The sequence below is a fragment of the Pungitius pungitius genome, chromosome 10, assembly GCF_949316345.1.
Source record: "Pungitius pungitius chromosome 10, fPunPun2.1, whole genome shotgun sequence".
Classification (NCBI taxonomy): Eukaryota; Metazoa; Chordata; class Actinopteri; order Perciformes; family Gasterosteidae; genus Pungitius; species Pungitius pungitius.
The window spans coordinates 5,344,078-5,362,655 of NC_084909.1; the positions used below are offsets into that span (position 1 = coordinate 5,344,078).

The window sequence follows — 18,578 nt, forward strand, 5'->3', positions numbered from 1 at the left end:
CCACCCACACACACACACCCACACACACACACACACACACACACACACACACTCTACACAGAATAAAAGGCTACAGAGAATGTACAGCGATGCCTCTCGATCACATACACGTATATGTGCGTGCATATGAAATAAGAAGACACATAGTTCTGCGGAGCAGCTGGGCCCGGCCATCCCGCCACACGGCCCCCAGTGACAGACCGAGGTGTTGGTGCTGGTAACGTGGCTCACGCGAGGAGGTGAGAGCGACGTCCGGGGCCCCAGCGTGACCAAAAGGTTGCTTTGAAGTCTTTCAGAGCTCGAAGCTGTAAAGCTAACAAACAGCACCACTTCATCACAGCTTTTACTTCTATTAAAACGACCTGCGTGTAAAAAGGAGAGATGACCACACAGAAAGAAAGGACCCGGAGGGTCGGGTCGACACACAATGCAACGCTTCAAGGGAGAGCGTTTAAAGTGCGCTGATATTCTTTCGAATATTTGTTTTTGTTTTGTTTTTTCATGAAGATTCGGACAAACTGAAGGAAACGGCGTTAGTTTATGGGCTCGTTTTATGGTTCTACTGGCCTGAAAAAATAAGAGAAACCGATGGGAAGTTTGACCATATTATTTCGGCGTGAGAAAATGTGGTGTTGGGGAAGAGGGAGGGGGGCGGGGAGCGACAAGAAAGACACTTTTGAATGAGACGTGGTGGCATTCCACCGATTGTTGTTCAGGCAAAGGAGCTCCAAAGCTTCCGGCATGCGAAGAAGACGGCGCATGCAATCCAAAAAGAGTAAACACTTCTTATTCTGCCGCTGGATGGAAAGGAAAGGAGCGCTCAAAAGAGCCACCTGGATATGTGAGACGTCCATGAAAGACATGCGCGACTCACAAGGCGAATGTCGCTTTCTAAAGCTTTTCCCTCTGGAAAGTCTTGATGAATAAAATGAAAAAAAAAAAAAAAAGAGTAGACCAGCTTCAGAGCGATGTGAGGCAGAGTTTAAAATCTCTCCGCTGCTAAATTATGTTTTATTACGGACGGGTGTTTTAATTCTCCTCAGCTCGGTTTTCACCACTTCATCTAATTTATTGAGGGATCAGTCTCACGAAAGAAGAAAAAAAAAAAAACGTTCAGGATATTCAGTGTGTTTGAAAAGAAAAATATCGCACTTTTCTTCCCTTTAGGAATGATCTGTGTGGGCCACGATCCAATGACTCCCCACAGGCCGACTTATCCCGGCATGATGCACATGTCCTTCCCTCTCAACCTGCCCCCGAAATGAAGCGGCATATTCCGCTGCCTTAAGTCAATCCTGGCATTTGATTTGGAGCATGGATATCGAGCCGTGTGTGGGGGGGGGGGATGCAAACCCAGCGAATATCAGTCATGTTCTGAATGTGGAAAAGAGAGAGAACAACCCTGGAGTTCTGATGAACTTTCAGGGAGCACATCCAAAACGTGGGGAGCTACAAATTACAAATGGCTGGTAGGAAATGAATGGAGTTGGTCTGCTGGCCCAATGTTACGGCAAGATAATGACTCTCCAAATGCCACCGTGCTCCGCTCTGGAGAAGGGGAGGGGGGGGGGGGGGGCAGTAGGTTAATCACCATGACAATGGGGGACTCCGAGAGCGAGGGGGGGGGGGGGGGGGAGGGCGGTCTCTGGACTCTGCATACGAGATGACCGCGATGACTTTGTCTTCACAAATGGAAGCGGGAGGCTTCTTTTTATTTTTTTTTTAAATTTCTTCAAACGCAGGCAGACGGGGGGTGGGGGGGGGGGGGTGGGCGTTTAGGGGTCACCGCATCTTTGACAAAATTATTATTAGGCAGCCCTTCCGCACATTTTCCCCTCACAGCCGGGGAGCCCCGTGAGCCCCCCCCCCCCCCCCCCCCCCTGCCCTAACGCCGCTGCCTTTGTCTCTGTGTGTTTGGCTGTGAGCCGTTCATGGAGTGAAGAGGCTAATCAGCTACTCACAGGGGAACCACTGTACAGCATTGGGCCCATTTGGAACAATTGTTAGAGGGGCCACAATAGCTCTGTGTTTTGACACACCAGACAAGAGCCCACCACCCCCACGCCCCCCCCCCCCATCCCCCCGGGGGGTGTGCACTCTCCAGCCATTGATGTGGACGCAAAGCGCGGTCGTGTTTGCTACCAAAATATTGACTTTTGGCCACAAATTAAAACTTCACCACCAGCACCACCAGCGCCGCGCCGCCGGCGTGCATCCTGAATGGCTGAACCTTAAAAACCCCAGGATCCAATTAAATTGATTAAATTCAGAGAGCCCTTGAAACGATTTGGGGGGGCGACGGTGCAGCGGTAACACAAGCGTGTCATTATTTTTTTTTAAAGGCTTACATCAAATCCGGGGCCTCGTTTATTTAGGTTGACGACCAGTGGGATGAAGAAGTGTGAACTGACATGCTTGTTAAGGCAAGGAAAGCAAGAAGTCCATGAGGAGTTTTTTTTTTTTTTGGGGGGGGGGGGGGGGGGGCATTTGCAGTGTCAGCAGTGTTTGCTGGTTGATTATGAAAACAGTGTGCTGTGCTTGGACTCACAGCCAGATAATAAAAAAATGATGTGATAGAAACGGGATATTTTCTTCATCGCACATTTTGGTTTTTTCGGGGACAAACTGAAGTTCGTGGTGCTTCGCCTTGAGAGATTTTCAAATCATCGCATGCGGTACTTTGTGACAGAACTTCATAATAAATAAAGAAACAAGATATAACACCAACAGCTATTTACACAGGTTAGGGACAGGATAATGTCGTAAACAGCTGTTGAGTTGAGGAAGGAGCCCGTCCATTTGCAGATGTAGTAGGAAGCACAAAGAACAATGGCTCCGCTGTATCCCGGGAAATGCAAATGGCCAAGGAAACAATTTGAAATTGAAACGAAGACTTTAGAAATCAAACACCAGGGGTCATTTTGCAAGGCAGCTGATATAAGACACTGATTGTGATTAATATCTACACCAAATGAGAGGCCGTGTAAAGTAAGCATTGGACCAAAAAAAAAAAAAAAAAAAATCAAATTAATCACCATCACAGGAATACTGTAATTTACCCAAATTCCCAGCATGCATTCCTCAATAAGTAAGCCAAGGTCTGCGGATTTTGCGAAGAAAACAGCAAATACATACAAGCTCTGCATTGAATTTGTCTCCCTCCACTTGTTTTTCAAATTAGACAATGTATATGTGACGACTATGACCTACTTTGAGTTTTCATGGGCCAACAGCATGGAATCCTTGTTTCTTTGGTGTGTGTGTGTGTGTGTGTGTGTGTGTGTGTGTGTGTGTGTGTGTGTGAGTGTGTGTGAGTGTGAGAAGATGAGAACCTCTGACAGCTACCGAGAGCACTGTTAGCATATCATCCTCCTGGTTTCAGCTCCACGGAGCGCATCTCCGAGGGGCCACGTCAACAGCTGCCGGCGGCCTCCGATAGAACATTTCGGCGCCGTGTTTTCAGAGACGCCTGTCAGCACCAGCTTTGTACCAAACCCTCTCTGGGACGGGGCACCAAACACAAACAAGCCCTGCAGGAATTGTAGCGTAATGAAGCGGACTGAAAATCCAAAGACGCGAGGGGGGGGCTTAAAAAACATAATCATAAAAATATATATATATATTATATTATAGTTGGCCAAAGCAATTTGATGTGCATTCAACCTTTTGTTTCATTTAAAGCCATTACCAGGGGAGATGAGTCGCGATGTGAGGAGAAGTAGAAGAAAAGAGTTTTTCAAAGGGACTCTGCTGGCACGACAGAGCGAGTCGTGTCCGGACTCGCGCACACTTTACGTTGCATTGTCATGTGATAATGAGGCATGCGCCGCATGTGGCATGTGTCTCGCCTATGAAAGAAGAAGGAAAACCCTCTCTACCTTGGAGCACTGCTTGTGATTCTGGCACCAGACCAAGGATCCATTATTCTGTGAAGGAGAAGGGAAAAAAATATCATCAGTCAACCGTCAAGTCGTGAAAATGAATGTGTGCCATCAAAGAGTCAGCTTTGCGGGTTGAGTGGCGTGTAACCGGAGCAGGAAAAGGGGCGGGGTCACAGGCACCGCAAAAAAACCTCTGGTCAGTTTCAGCAGGGCCCGGTGACCTCGGCGCCTCCGAGGGCCCCGTTTGATCTCCCAACAGACGTCCCCCCCCCCCCCCCCCCCCCCCTCCCCCGAGGTCACGGAGGCGAGAAGTGATGTCAGCACTCTTGTGTAGACTGCAGATACTGCCAATTTCCTCTAATTGCCGTGGAAGTGCCACCTTCTGCGTGTCAGCGAAGGCAAACATTTGGCGCTAATAAGCGCTGCGCATTTTCAAATCCCCGATGTGTGAATACGGGGGAGTTGTCGAGCGAAGGGCCAGCGGGGGTGAAGGGCTTGTTCGAGTGGTCATTTCCTGAATGCCATTAGGGCGAGGAATTATGCTGTCATCCTCTGCAAACATAATTGCGCTTGGATGGCAAGTGCAAGGCTAGTGCTTTTGGAATAAATGACCGGTTGGTCAACATTAAAGAGACTAGATGGATGGACGTGATGGGTATGAGAAACGTTGACGTTTAAGCTTTAAAAAATAACGCGTTTTTCTTTTGCTGCCTTTTACCTGTTTTCTGGGCTATTTCTAATAATCCGATCCAAAAATTCTCAACGGAGGCTCGGAGTTTGAGTTTCACGAAATGAATGAATTCTAGTAAATGACATCCATTTGAGCTTCGGTCTGGGATGTGCGCTGCGTTTCTCCACGGGAGCAATCTAGCAGTAGGTTACAGCTAAACTTTTAAGGGTCCGAGTGCAAAAGTCTGCTTCAGTTCAATGTCAAGTTCAAAGCCTTTTCCCCACAATGTAATCCTGAGGAAATTTCCCATGAGACCTTATCATTAAAGGGTTTAATTTGACATCCAGTACCAGTAAGTGCTGTTCTTTTAGTGTCAAGGGTAATGGTCAAATGGCTTCAAAGGAATCCCTGATTGTATAGTAATGTCTTAGGAGAATCTCTTACAGAACAAAAACTGCTGATAAGGATGAGAAATATGAGCCTGGGCACCAAGGAGACTTCGTTTTTTACCGAATGGAGTGGAAATGAGCGGTGACTTGGCAGAGGAGTGCATCAGCAGGTTCTGCTCTGTTCTGTGTAGTGGAGCACCTTCACTCAGCCCGGCCGAAAGTTGATTAAAATATGAATTATTTCTCACTAGTTCATCATTTTGTACTCGAGTGCACGATACAAATTTTGTGAAAAATTAAACAAACCCTGCCAAAACCCGTAAATAAAACCATGGCATTTTCACCGGGATCCGCAGCCTTTGGATAATTCAGACAGTTTGTCACAACTCTAGCCCGTGCTCTAAATCACCAATCCGTTTGTTTGACACCTTCCTTCCCCCATACATCACCGGCGACGGGGCCAGATCCGCCAGAGGAGCTAATTTTGCTGCCGTGACAGCATCCCCTGTACCAGAGAAGCTCAGCAGGATGTTGCCCCAGCTGTCCAGACCTGACCCCACCATGTCAGGGACCAACGGGGGAATAATTATAGGTCAGGACTTCATCCCTCTGACTCACCATGACATTCCTCTGCCGTTCGGAACATTATGCAGTGCTGAGGACTGTCAAGGACTCAAGTGAGCGAATGCTTTCCAGATATCCCCCCGTGGGACGGGGAGGGGGGTGGGAGGTGGGGGTGGTGGAGCTGTGGAGCCTCAGGTGAGCCGTGTGCTTTTTTTTTTGTTGGTGACACCGGCGGAGTCGTGTAAACACAGAGGTACGTTATGGCTGATGTCGGCTGGGGAGGCCGAGCAGGTGGCCCCGGGGGGGAAGAGGGGGGGGCGTGTTCTATCGTCTAGACAAACGCGGGCAACAAAAAAAACAAAAAAACGCTTTTATCTTTGAGGGTAGGGGTTACACCTTTTGAACATGGAAATCTTTAGTCTCCCGCGAGCCTCTGATTTAAATGGGATGCGTCTCAGGTAGCACCGATTGTACTTTTGAGTTCTATCTAATCGCCACTGACCTACTGGGGGGGGGGGGAACACTACCGTCATATGAGAACTTGTGCATTTCCGGGTCCAAGTTAACAGGAGACGGGGCTTTTCAAAAGGACAGCCCCCCCCCCCCCGTCTTTGTGCGTCCTTTTGAAAAGCCCGAGGGGTCCCGAGGGCAACACCAAAATAACTGATCCTTAAGGGCACATATGCAGCACTAAAATAAAGGGCCTCAAGATTTAAGCTTCGACTTGAGTGGGTGTGAGCGCCGCGGCCCGCTCCGGTCCATCAATTATTCACTCCGACTGAATCATCTGACGGCCCTGAAAGTGAGCTAATGTGTCCGGCGCCCAATCGACGTGTCAACATGAAAGGGGGTTTCAGAGGGATCTCAAACAACACTGGGGCAAAGTTGTCTCCACCTAGGAATGGAGGCTATTTGTCAAATGAGGTAGCTCGGGGTGTAGCAGCACTGCGGGCTGAGATTTACAGACGGGACTGTCACGCTTTAAAAGTGTTTACAGAGAGGTGACGCCGAGCTACATAGTCCTCTATTCATCCACTGTCTTCACTGGTGAAAAACTCCACACATGAGACGAGCACTGGCGGAGGGTTTGATTCCACCGCGTGTTATTTAATATCAAAAAGGCGTGAGCAAGGGGGGGGGGGGGGGGGGGGGACACGGAAAAACTGCTTTCCAATGTTTTTTCTCGTCTTCGCTCGAGACACAAATCTCTCAAACAAGATGCTTTGGACTTAACGGTGCGGCACATTCGAAATGAACGGCCGAATGTAAAACGGTTTTTTTTTATGGCTTGGAGTGTAATAACAAGACTTGGTGGACACACCTTGTTTTTGGCTACACAGGTCCCCGGCATAAATAATCCACCACAAGGCTGATGCTTTCAGAATACATTACTGCACAGGGCTCCCAGGGCGCTCTTAATATTTTAAAGTGTCCGAGGATCGTATTTATGGTTGGGTGTTCCCCCTCTGTCTATTGTACCAGGTTGACTAGTTCCCCAAATAAGGAGTAAAACGTCGATAAATCTGTATTTGGAAACGCTATTAAAGCAGTAAATCCACAGTTGCTGTAAATCTGAGAACCAACGGACAGCCGGTGCGACACCGCGCTAGTTTCCATTTCACACGAGTTCACAAATCGCGACAATTAAAACAAAGTCTGTGATTTCTTTTTTTTTTTTTTTTTTTCTTCCCCCCTGATTCAGCCACTCGAAGAAAAGGAAAAAAAAAAAAGAAGACACGTGGGTGTTCATCACATCTGCAAGTGCTAAAACTCTCCAAGTATCATTCCAGAATTCACACAATGATCGCATCAAATCTGATATGAAAAACAGAGTTTTGAAATTCCAGCGGCTAAATGTGCTAAGTAGACCAATTGTGCTCTTGTGCCCTGACCAAAATAAGTAGTGGTCCATATTACTAGTAAAAAGGAGGGACACCCAGCCCGGGCCTCCCGTTGCCCCTGGGGTGGAAAGGAGTCGAGGTGTTTTGGCTGGCGAGTACATCGAATGACCCCCCTGAAGGATGTCCGAGTTGAATGAAGGAGGTCTGCCGTCTCCATCGCGGCCTGTCGGGGGGCCCCCGGTTCGCTGTAACGGGATCTGGTCGGAGGGAGCGGATCCACCTGTGGGTTTTTGTGCTGACTGAGCGCGCTGCACAGTTACGGCAACACACAAGGCGTTGGAGGTGGTGGCGTCGAGCACAGTCGTCCCTTATCGCCAAGGTGACCTCGGCGCGGCGCCATCGGTGGGCTCCACATGCCTCAGAGGTGTGACGCTGGCATTTATTGGCAGGGCCAGGGGGCATGTTTTTGCAGCTGACCATTAAGAGCCAGTCCGCGCGGATTATCAACAACTGCATTCCACTCGTGGGCCTTGGACATCACTCGAGCAAACGCAACTCATCACTGACCACAAATATGTTTCTCCCTCTACACACAAATACCGGCCTCTTCGACGTTTTTGGGGGCCTGACTGCTGATCCGAAAGCAGAGCTGCCTCCGACAGGGAGGCTCTGGGGTCAATTGTACGCACTATTTAGCGGGGTTGATTAGAGGTGAGACTTCCAACAGTTATTTGACTTCTCAAGTCATCCGGTGACTAAGTGACTAAATCACCCAGCTCTGCAAGGCAGAGGATCAACATACTTTCCCAAAAACAAATCCTCGACCCCCCCCCCCCCCCCCCAGCGTGCCAAGTAGTGAATTAAAAAAAAAACACTGCTTTCAATCTGTGTCCAGTGGATGCACGGCACTGCTGCTTTCTGTCCGAACAAAAGCAGTTAGCTGGATCCCTCCCTCTAATAAAATTGCTAGAATGAACCACCGTGGGGCCTCTGTGTCCCGCGGACATGCATTCATCACCAAACCAAATCAATAAGCACTTACAAAGTAACGTTAATTGGAGACGAAGAAACAAGCAATGCACTCTGTGGATTCATTAGAGACTATGTGACAAATGTACCTCGCTCCACAGTGATCCCGGACAATTAAGGATTCATTAATGCACCTCGGGAAGGACCAGCCCATAAAGCAAATGAGGTGAGAATAAAAAGGGAGCAGAGTGTGAAGGATCAAAGGACAGTCTTTTTGTTGTTGTTTTCTTCTTATCTCGTGTCCTGGTAGAAAACAACAACACCGCGACACCGCGCACCAAAATCACCCCAGACACAACAGCTCGTTTCTGGGAGCTTCCTGCATCACAACAGGCTCATACGTGGGGGGGGGGGGGAAGAGAGAGACACACGAGTGTCGTTATTCGCCCACCGAGCAGCGGCCCATCTCACGCGAAACAGCGGGAGATGGGTCCATCACCGGCGCACTGACCGAGACGGCGGTGTAATGAATGCAAACGGTGTCCACGGAGAGGGCGTCCATCATCCCTCAGCCCCGACTGCCGCGACGTGTCCATTGGAAAGATGCGGCCAAGGGCGCGGAAACTTTACGCGCGCGCACACACACTCAAAACCTCCACGCGCTTTTGTTTTTATCCGCAGCATGTGCTTTTATTCTTTATTTTTTGGGGGGGTGACATTTATAGCTCAGAGGGGTCTGATCTAGGATAACTTAGTAAGTATGTGAAAGTCTGTTTTTTTTTTTTTTTTTTTTTTTTAAAGCGGGGTCGGCGACCTGCTCATTCAGCCCAACAACAACGCTCACCATGCCCACGAGCACAAGTTCACGCTCGTCGTCGGACCCGCATGCTTCGTACCTGGGAGTGCTTGAAGAAGGCGGAGATGCGAGTGATGTGCAGACTGAGGCACCTCGAAGCGCATCTCGCTCGGTAAATGCTGCTGGTGAAGAAAGACTCGTCCTGCTTCTTCCCCGGGCTCGTTAACGCCGTAATCCACAGACACAGGGTCACGCACACGGTCAGGCTCCTGGAAAACATGGTCCGCGCGGTTGTGGTTTTAATCCCTCCACGGATCGTGCAACACTGCGCGCAGGCTGCGCCGGGGGAAACTAAAGAAACTTCAATTATACGCCGGGGCGGAGTCACTGGGGGGCCCATGCGCCGCTGCGATTGGACGGTCTCGCGGTGAGTGACGGAGCGCGAAGCAGCGTCAGAGCAGGTAGAGTGCCGCATGGACCTGCGCAAACGGCGCACGCTGTGCGGCGAGCTGCCCCGCGAGGAGGGTGAATGGGGGGAACCGTGATCTGTGGTGGGAATGTTTGATGCAGTACGCAACGAAAAAGATTCTTCTCTTTGTTTCTAAAGCTCAGCCCAGAACCACCCTGCACCATTCATACGACTGATCGACAGTGTTTTATTTATTTATTTTGGAAGATGGTCATGTGCGCTTGTGATTTTCTGGTTTATTATTAGTTTTTTGAGGCAGTCGATCTTTTAAACGAAAATAAAAGAACAGGCACATTGCAGAGGTACTGCAGCATTTTCCTATTGCGTCCTTAAAGTGAGGGGACTCACAGGGGACAGGTTAAAGGCACAATGGTTGATAAGGAAGGGGAGGCCAAGACATCCTGACTTTTAGTCCTTCCTCATTCCATTATGCATAGGCATTTGTTTATAGAGCCACTTAATTGCCCTCTCCATGTGGCCAGGTGGCAACACTAACTTTGTGACATAATCTGAGCTAACCCCGGTGACATCATCACTGTCCTTCCTTTCAAACTTTGGAAGGCTGCCTCGAGTGCCCCTCTTGACTTTACAAATATTAGTTGACCATAAACAATAAATATGTGGTTGTGTCCATCCTTTCCTTTCATTCATGAATTCATTTTTTTGGCCGCGCATCACGTTGCGACGTCACAGAAACGAACCCACACGTCACGCACAACGGAAAGCAGGTTAACACCTGTGCTCCAGGCAGGAGGGTTAGCCCCACCACAAACTACCGATGACACATCTCATCCAACATGAGGGGAGGCCAGGTTTTCCATATCAAACCCTCACATTTGGCCTCGGATGGAGCTTTCCAACATCCCAGGGAAGCCCTTTCCCATTAGGTCTCACCTCCTGGTTTTAACGGTAGCATGGAAAAACAAATCTACTCGGAAAACTATTAAAACCATCATGACCAAATTCCTCAAGCTGGACTCCCAACTTCTGCCCTGTGGTATGGAGAAAATATGACATGTAGGAAAAGCCTGAAATCCTCGCTATTTATCGCAGTTAAACAGTGAGTTTTTAATTAGAAAGTTCCCCTCGAGGGTTTAACAAGCCACTCCTGCTTTTGTCAGCTCGTGGAGTACTTCCCTCAACCCCATTACAGCAGCAGCATAATGACGTTTTATAGGTGTTGCTCTTAAACTCGGTGCCGAGTGGGAGTGCACACACACTTACACGCCATCGTTAGGTCTGGCTTCGGGCCGCCATCTTGCCCACGGGCCGGTTGCGCGTAGCGCCAAAACGCTTTGACCCCGTGACTCTGCACTGGAACTGGAAAATGCCCATATAAGCACATCCTGAACCGCGGGGAAACTGTCTCTATATGATGGGGGGTGGGTGGGGTGGGGGGGGGGTGCCAAGTCCCAATGGGATAGAAATTCCTACGTCGTCCCGTGAAGCGCTCACGCTGCTCGGGGGAGCGCGAGCAGGCCGCTGTGATGAGCGGCCCGGGCCCGCCACGGCTTTGCAAAAGTAAGGCTATTCATCAAGCGAGTCATACCCCCCCCCCCCACCTCCCCCCCCGGCCCTCTTACGATAGGATGGATGTGCGATCATTTCCCAGGTGGTCTCAGGCACACAGTGCTTCTCGGGCTGAGGGATCCCCTGCCACTCTTAAAACATTTAAACGCGGATGTCTGTGTACCTTAAAAAACAGTGTAATGGCTTAATTTGTTGGCTTATTACATCCATGTGTGGTGAAGGGGTTTTATAGTGCGCACTGAAGGAAACGCGCTGTCTGTGTGCGGTCCCAATGTCTCCTGCAGCCTGTGGGACACGAACCCCTCCGATGCCATGCTTTGACTGGCAAAAAAACGTAAAGGTTGTCTAGAGGGGGTCTTGCCTGACAGTTAAATGAATATATTCAAGCACTAGCCAGCGGCTCAATGCAGCATTTTAGAATTCAAATGTTCAGTCAGCTCCCAATATTCAAACTCAATTTTCCCATTTTCGCAGAATATTAACAACGCCAGTTTAACGGAGACAATACACAGCCCCAGGTTCATCGCTAACCACAAACAGACAGTACAGATTAGTCCTTAAATGTCTTCGAGAGGCCTCTTTCTCACCTCCACTTGATATGCTGGCGTGGCAATGGACAGGCTGCAGGACCTCAGCTGCGAAAATGAGGGTTTCTGTCACACGATCTCACAAAGGGGCATCTTAAAAGAGAACACAGCAGTGTCTCTTTTCAGCCGGCATGCTCCACGAGAAAGATGGGGAACGGTGATCAAACACTTGAGCATCTTTGATGCCCAAAGTTGCAGGTGGGCTCGCAGTCCGCACCTTTGATGAGAGGCCACCCGGATCAGCGGAGACAAGCAGCTTTTGTTGTGACCACTGGCGAACAAAAGAGAAGGAAATAGGCTCAAGATGGAGGTAGTGTTTCAACACAGATAGTTAAAAGTATTATGAACTGGGGGCGCACTGATAATATTGATGAAATCATATTACCCTTTTGTGCATTTCCCGAAATGCACTTGTGTCAAATACATCTTACTCTGTATTAAATTATAGACAAAAGCAGTATGTTAAGAAAGGACTCACAGAGTAAACCAACACATACTGTAGATCTCAGCATGTATTATCTTGATAGTTTGGTTTCACCTGCTTCACAACAGGTTGACACCCGCTAATAGAAGAGACAGAAAGTTCAAAGATCTCCCATTTGATGACAGCCAAACCTGTGAGTTAATTAATCCACCACACCCAACATTAGCGGTGCCTAATCCGCAAAGGATATGATTTAACACCTATCGAGCCCTCCAGAGTAAAAAGTAATACCAAGAAAATGCCTTCGGGCAAACGAGCAGCCAATGCTTAATGAAATAATGAAATGCACAAGCTACGTCTCATGGAACCAGCCACGACGATGACATCGTTCCAACAGACAGCACCTGATCCACCTGGTAGAGATGCAGAAAACACAAGGAACTCAGTGAAGTCCGTTTCGCACGAGACAGTAGACCAAAACACCTTTCATCACACGCCAAGTAAAAGAAATGGCTCTTCTTGAAGTGGCAAACGCACAGAAACACGCACGCAGGAAATCAATTCGAAAAACGCATTTCATCTATTGATCCTCCTCGGTTCCTTTTACCAGATCAAAGACCACGTTGTGGTTTGAAATGTGCGCCGTATACATCAAAACGTCCTGTCAGCATCCCTCAGATGCCTGTCATATTCCTGACATGTTTATTTGCAAAAACCAGAGCGAGTTCATTTGCAATGCAAGCATGTTTACTATTCAATTCCAGCAGGAGAATATTTAATTTCAGAATTGATAATTAAGCTGCAGGGAGAAACATTTTTGAGAAATGCTGTGCGCATCCTTGCAAATTACAGATGTTCTTTCTGTAATCTGATGATACTCTTTTAAGTTAAGCAGCCTCACCACAGTCACCTTCTGTCTATGTATCATTTAAAGCATATTCACATCTAGTGTGTTCAGAGGATTTTCTAACAGTCCCTGTGAAAATATTTATTTTGCACATGAGGTCGGAAAAACCTACTTGGACTTCTACACAGATGCCTACATGAAACATATTCCTTGTTTAAACGTGACACAAAACAATGCGGCTTTGTGTAAGGGTGCAGGGCGATAGTCCAGTGCAAGCTGTTCCTCTCGCACAAACCACCCACTTAGAGCCCCGGTCACATTTGGGTTTCAGCTGAATGACAGCTGAGGATCCCCAGGGGGTGGTTAGCAGGCCAGTTTGACCATAACAGCACCTTTTTTTTTTTTTACCCAGTGCGCTGATGGTTGATTTCAGATTGGATGGAATTAATAGACAAAGAAGGAGATGGGAGGTGGGAGTTGTGAAACAGAACAGCACAGATTTAAATGAATGTTTTCACAGTGTAAAGACAGAAGTGTGATCTCGGTACTTATTGTGTACCATTTTTAACCACTAGATGGCAATGTGTGCCCAGACATATTTTAGGTTAAGACAAGCACTCCGTCACCTCTCCCTACCTCTCTCTCTCTCTCTCCCTCCCTCCCTCCCTCTCTCTCTCTCTCTTTCTTTCTCTCACTCACTCTCCCTTTCTCTTCTCTCCCCCCCCCTCTCTCTCTCTTTCTCACAGTATTTTCCAGGAGATGATCCAGCATTAATACCCGACAATGAGAAATTTATCAGGGGGATTTTGTTCTAGTCTGAGGCAAACACTTTTTCAGAGATGATGGAAAATAGGACACATTTTGAAATGCGATGTAATCCCTTCTTTCTCTGTTGCGTACAAACACGGGTCGGAATAACACGTTCAAGAGGATTCACACGGACCCATTTACACAGAAGAATTTGTTCATGTTTTCTAACCAAACATGTTAAGGCAACGCTAACAGACGACGAGGCTCATTTAATGATTACGTAACCATGAATCACACAGATCACGAGGAACTTGACATCTGCATATGAATGACTTTTATCTCCATGTGTGATAACACAGTTTGTTCCTCCCTGCGTGTTACACAACACCCCCCCCCCCCCCCCCCCCCCTCACTCGCAGCCACGTGCAAATCTGTGTGCTTCCCGTTGCCGTCATCACCTGCATCCAGAAGGGAACAATGAGCACGACCTCGTTCAAATGTCCCCAAACCTGCAGGTCAGGAGGGTGATTGTGCAGAGCGAGATGCCACGACGCGGCGGGCAGGCGCCTCGCACCGTGGGGAGGCCCCCCCCGTTACACGGCATTATGGTGCCGTGACAAAGCAAGAGGCTGGAATCAGTGCTCCAGTTCACAGCAGACAGGCCCATCCCCCAGCCTCTGAGCTGACAGGACAGCGTCACGGGGGGGATCACAGCTCCTGTGAGATTCTCCTGGCCAGAAATCATAGGGCAGGGATGTTTAATAAGGCCCTCGGGGTCGTGGACCCAACGTTAACCCCCCAGCCCTGTATTCTTAGCAGAGCTCACCAGCCCGGTTTAGAGAGCTATTTTGAGGTAGCTCAACGCTAAGTTCCAGTAACTTAGAAAAACAAATGGAAGGAACAAGTGTGTAGTGCCAGTTAAACAGGTAATATGATAAGAACTTGTTTTAGGCAGGGAAGTATTTGAGTTAACCTTTGAGTGTGCACCATACAAAGAAACACAATATGAATTGAGTAAAATATATAACTGGTCTTCATTAATGCATTAGTCAGATTCACCATCTAATTAAATCAACAAATGAATACAGTGTGACACCAAGCAGGACTCATATGTTCTCCATTAGTAGAAAATATGCTTAGAAGATTGAAACCAGTCTGAGAATAGAGGTGTCAGTGTGTTTTTTATCTGTCAGCAAAAAGTTTTATTTTACACAAAATGTCAAACTCTTGCTTTCCCAGAAAGGTTAGTCCGAAAAACCAAAATCCAATTTTTGTCAGCTTTTTTTCCCAACATCTAATATAAAACGAAAGAATTTTTGATGAACTGCAGAAAATGTAGCTTGGGATCTACAGCATGAGTGGTAATTTGAAAACCTCACTCAAAGTTTTAAATGCCACTGTAAAAAGGAGGGGAAAAAGCATTGTAAAAGTCAATGGCTTCCATTGTGCCGGAGGGGGGAGGAAAGGGAAGGCGAGTCTGTTGGATGCCCAGGTCGCCGACCCTCGACCTTTGTCCTCAACCCCTGAACCTCTGACATCTGTCCGCTTTTCCCGCCTTCCATCCCCATCCCCCCCCCCCCTCTTCTGTCTGAGGAATTTCATCGTGAAGGGGAAGCGGCTTCATTAAGTGACACTGTCAAGCTCTTGGGAAATGAATCTTTGAATCTTTGAATCAGTGAAAACGATGTGGTTGGGTCTTACGGCTGCTCTTCAACGCTCGCGCAAAGCCAACGCGTTACCGCCAGGAAATCGGGTCTGTAGGCGATGACATAACAGTGTGCCACAGAAAGCCTCCTGCCCCTCGAGCCTGTGTGGATGGCTGCGAATAGGTGGGGGGGGAGGGGGAAGACAGTAGGGGTGGTGTTGCACCGAGAGAGGTCCTATACACAAGGCTCGCCTTTTTCCTTTCTAATGCCGACACACTCGCACGGGAAAATAGAGGAGCCTTTTCCTCCAGACGGCCCGGTCAGCCTTTTCCTCTGACGGCCCGGCCTCCAATGCTCCCATTCTGCTCACAGTGTAAACAAAGCAACGGGGCTAAAGGAACCAAATCCAAACCACCAGAGCACAATGAGGAATAGATACCCAACTGGATACCCCCCCCACCCCCCACCCGCTACAAACTGTGCCTTCCAAAGCGCCTCCCCGGCCTGATAACGGGCACAACAAGAGCAATGTGTGACAAGCATTACCCTTCCCCCTCCCGTACATATTACCACTGCTCCTCAGTGCTGTCTAGAAAGGTCATGTGACCCTCATCAGCTTGCCGGCGTGGGGGAGGGGAGGCGGATTGAACCTGTTCTTTGTTAGGAGGTCAGGCCCAGCTCCATAGGCAGGAAGTGTGCATACCATACAGCATGGAATAGAAGTGCAGGAGGTGCAGCATGCAGCGAGGGAGGCTGACACCGGTTTTATAAGCATCCATGGCTATAAAGACCAGGCAAGCAAGGGTCACATGGCTCTCTGCTGAGGCTGAGTTTTATATTTGAGGCTGATGTAACTGAAAGAAATACAAGTGAACCAATTGTAGGCCTGGTCTCTGTTTATATTAGGGCTGTCTCGAATGTCTGCGTACAGTTAATATAAGCACGATATTATTTCAGTATGTGTGAGGAGAGGTAGTGACATCTCAGGGGAATACAGCTGGAGAGGGCCAGCAAAATACAAGCAGGAATATTTGGTTATTTAAATAAATCAAAATAAACATAGAGGGCATTATTCCTTATGGGGAAACTAGCTACAAAGCTGCTCGGTAAACTCTACTCTATTATTTGCAGATGATGTCTTCTCTCAGACTGTAACCTCAGGCAGTTTGCAGCAGTGCGACAGGATAGAAATGTGGGAATCCCACGGGATGGAAGCATGCTAGAAAAACAGCGGAGGGCTCCATGGGGTTGGGGGGGAGCAGCCGTGAGGGAAAACTCAGGTATCTTCTTTTCGATGAATGCTATATTTATGTGGTGCGATAAGCAAGCATCACAATACTGTCTGTTTGTCCAACTGTGTTTCTAAAGATAAATAGCTTTCACTTTTGATAACAAATCGCACTTTGAGATAATTATAAGAACTGAACATGTTTTGTTTTTCCATGAAACTAAGCTGCTGTTTGTATTGTATATGTGTTCTGTAGCACTCGTTTGGAGATCACGCTTTTTGTTGACTTCTTAACCAAGTTAATGTTCAACATCTAATCATTTTTACGCCTTGAGTGTATCTGTATCTTACAGTTCCACCAGTTAAATTGCAACTCGTACACTGTACTGCATCATAGGGTTTTACATTCAGCGTTTCATCAAAGGTAGCAATTGCTTATTTACTAGATGACGGGCTGAGGGTTGGGTGGAGATTAAAATCATCCTCGAGCTAAGAAATTCAGAGCAAGAACATTGAAGTGTGCAACATTCAGCATGTTGCAAATAGCAGATGGTCGTATTTGAATAAAGGGTGGGGTGTAGTAAGATTATTATGAAAATGAGAAAATTCTGTTCTTCCCTGAAATCTATGTGAAAATATGGAGAAAGGGCTCTGAAACAGTTATTTGGCAGCCTGCAGGTTCTGCCGGTGGTCATATATCCAGTTATCTGCTCTCATTAAATATGGATTGCTCTAGAGAACAGCTCTGATGGTATTCTGTCCAGTCCTAGAAAGCACATCACAGACTGACTAACACCTGCATGTCGTCTGTGAACTGTGTCTTATCAGAATGTAATAACTACACATTACTCAATGTAACTCCTAACCCTTGATGGTCTAGACAGAAACAGGAATGATAACAATGCCCTGCAATGGTAAAAGCCAGGAAATCCCTAATAGATAACAATTTAATGAGATTTCTTTCTATTACATGCAGGAAAGAAGAGTCTCTGTTTTGTAATATTGCACCTCCGGGAATACCTGTACACCCAAAGCCTGATGCCTGGCTTTTCTCCTCAGACATGCATTGATATCTAAACTAATAAAATACTTCAAAGGGTCAGAGGGTGCATTGTCGTAATGTTCCCTCATTACGACAATCATGAACACCGTAGTTAATTTAAGGCAATCACAAATAGGCCTGCGTCCTTTAAGTTGTTAGACACAAATAACTCTTCTGTACGGTGACCGTCTGGGTCATAGATGATGTTGTCTCCATTGAGAGGCCTTTTTGAAATTAGAATCATGTATTTTGTCAAGAGATGGTATTGCCAGAACTGCCTCAAGATCAAAATAAACTATGCAAAAGTGATGACCGCAGACTCGCGGAAGTATGATATTTTACTGTATATAATATTTAAGTTTCACAAATAGCATGGGTTGTATTTAATACAAAATGCAATATGATTGCAATACAACATATATGTTAAAACAGAAACAATAACCTAAAACCTGTAGTAAAAGACGAATAGTACATTAACACACCTCTGACCAGTGGAGGCATAATTATAAGAACCAGTTACATAATGACACTGGCACAAGATAAAGGTAAACGGGATCAGATTTTATTAAGGTGGTTATCTGTAAAATCTTCAATAAATGTATGCTCAGCGTGAAGGTCTGAAAAAAATATGAATACAGAAATCCAATATTTCTTTGTTTCTGTCAGCCAGACAAAAACACATCACATTTATCCAACACCTTTTGATTAAAACATATTAATTCCCAGAAGAAAGTAGAGCAAATATGACACATAAACATATGTCCTTATTTATAATCAAACTGGCAATAATGCCGTCGTTTTTTCTACCGAACTCTGTTATGATTTTTTTTTTGTTGGTGCGCACGTATTGCCAAGTTTACGGTAACCAAAGGAATGTGTCACACCAGTGTAGAGCCGTAATGATGTCAACTTGTTATTTACTTTCCAAATCTGAATGACTGGGCA

The 18,578-nt window shown here is 47.2% G+C and overlaps 1 protein-coding gene across 2 annotated transcripts in view; it reads right to left on the reverse strand.

The window, feature by feature from the left end:
• The window catches only part of LOC119228905 (anosmin-1), a 30,085-nt gene extending 20,485 nt beyond the window's left edge, over nt 1–9,600 (reverse strand). The window contains exons 1-2 of one of the 2 annotated variants that reach the window (XM_037488895.2): nt 9,211–9,600; nt 3,879–3,926 (exon numbers count right to left, since the gene is read on the reverse strand). In XM_037488895.2, coding sequence (XP_037344792.2) covers nt 3,879–3,926; nt 9,211–9,585 — 423 coding nt within the window. In that variant the 5' untranslated portion in view covers nt 9,586–9,600. The remainder of the gene's footprint in view (nt 1–3,878; nt 3,927–9,210) is intronic. The other variant, XM_062565103.1, reaches the window with a different exon arrangement.
• Between the last annotated feature and the right edge of the window lie 8,978 nt (nt 9,601–18,578).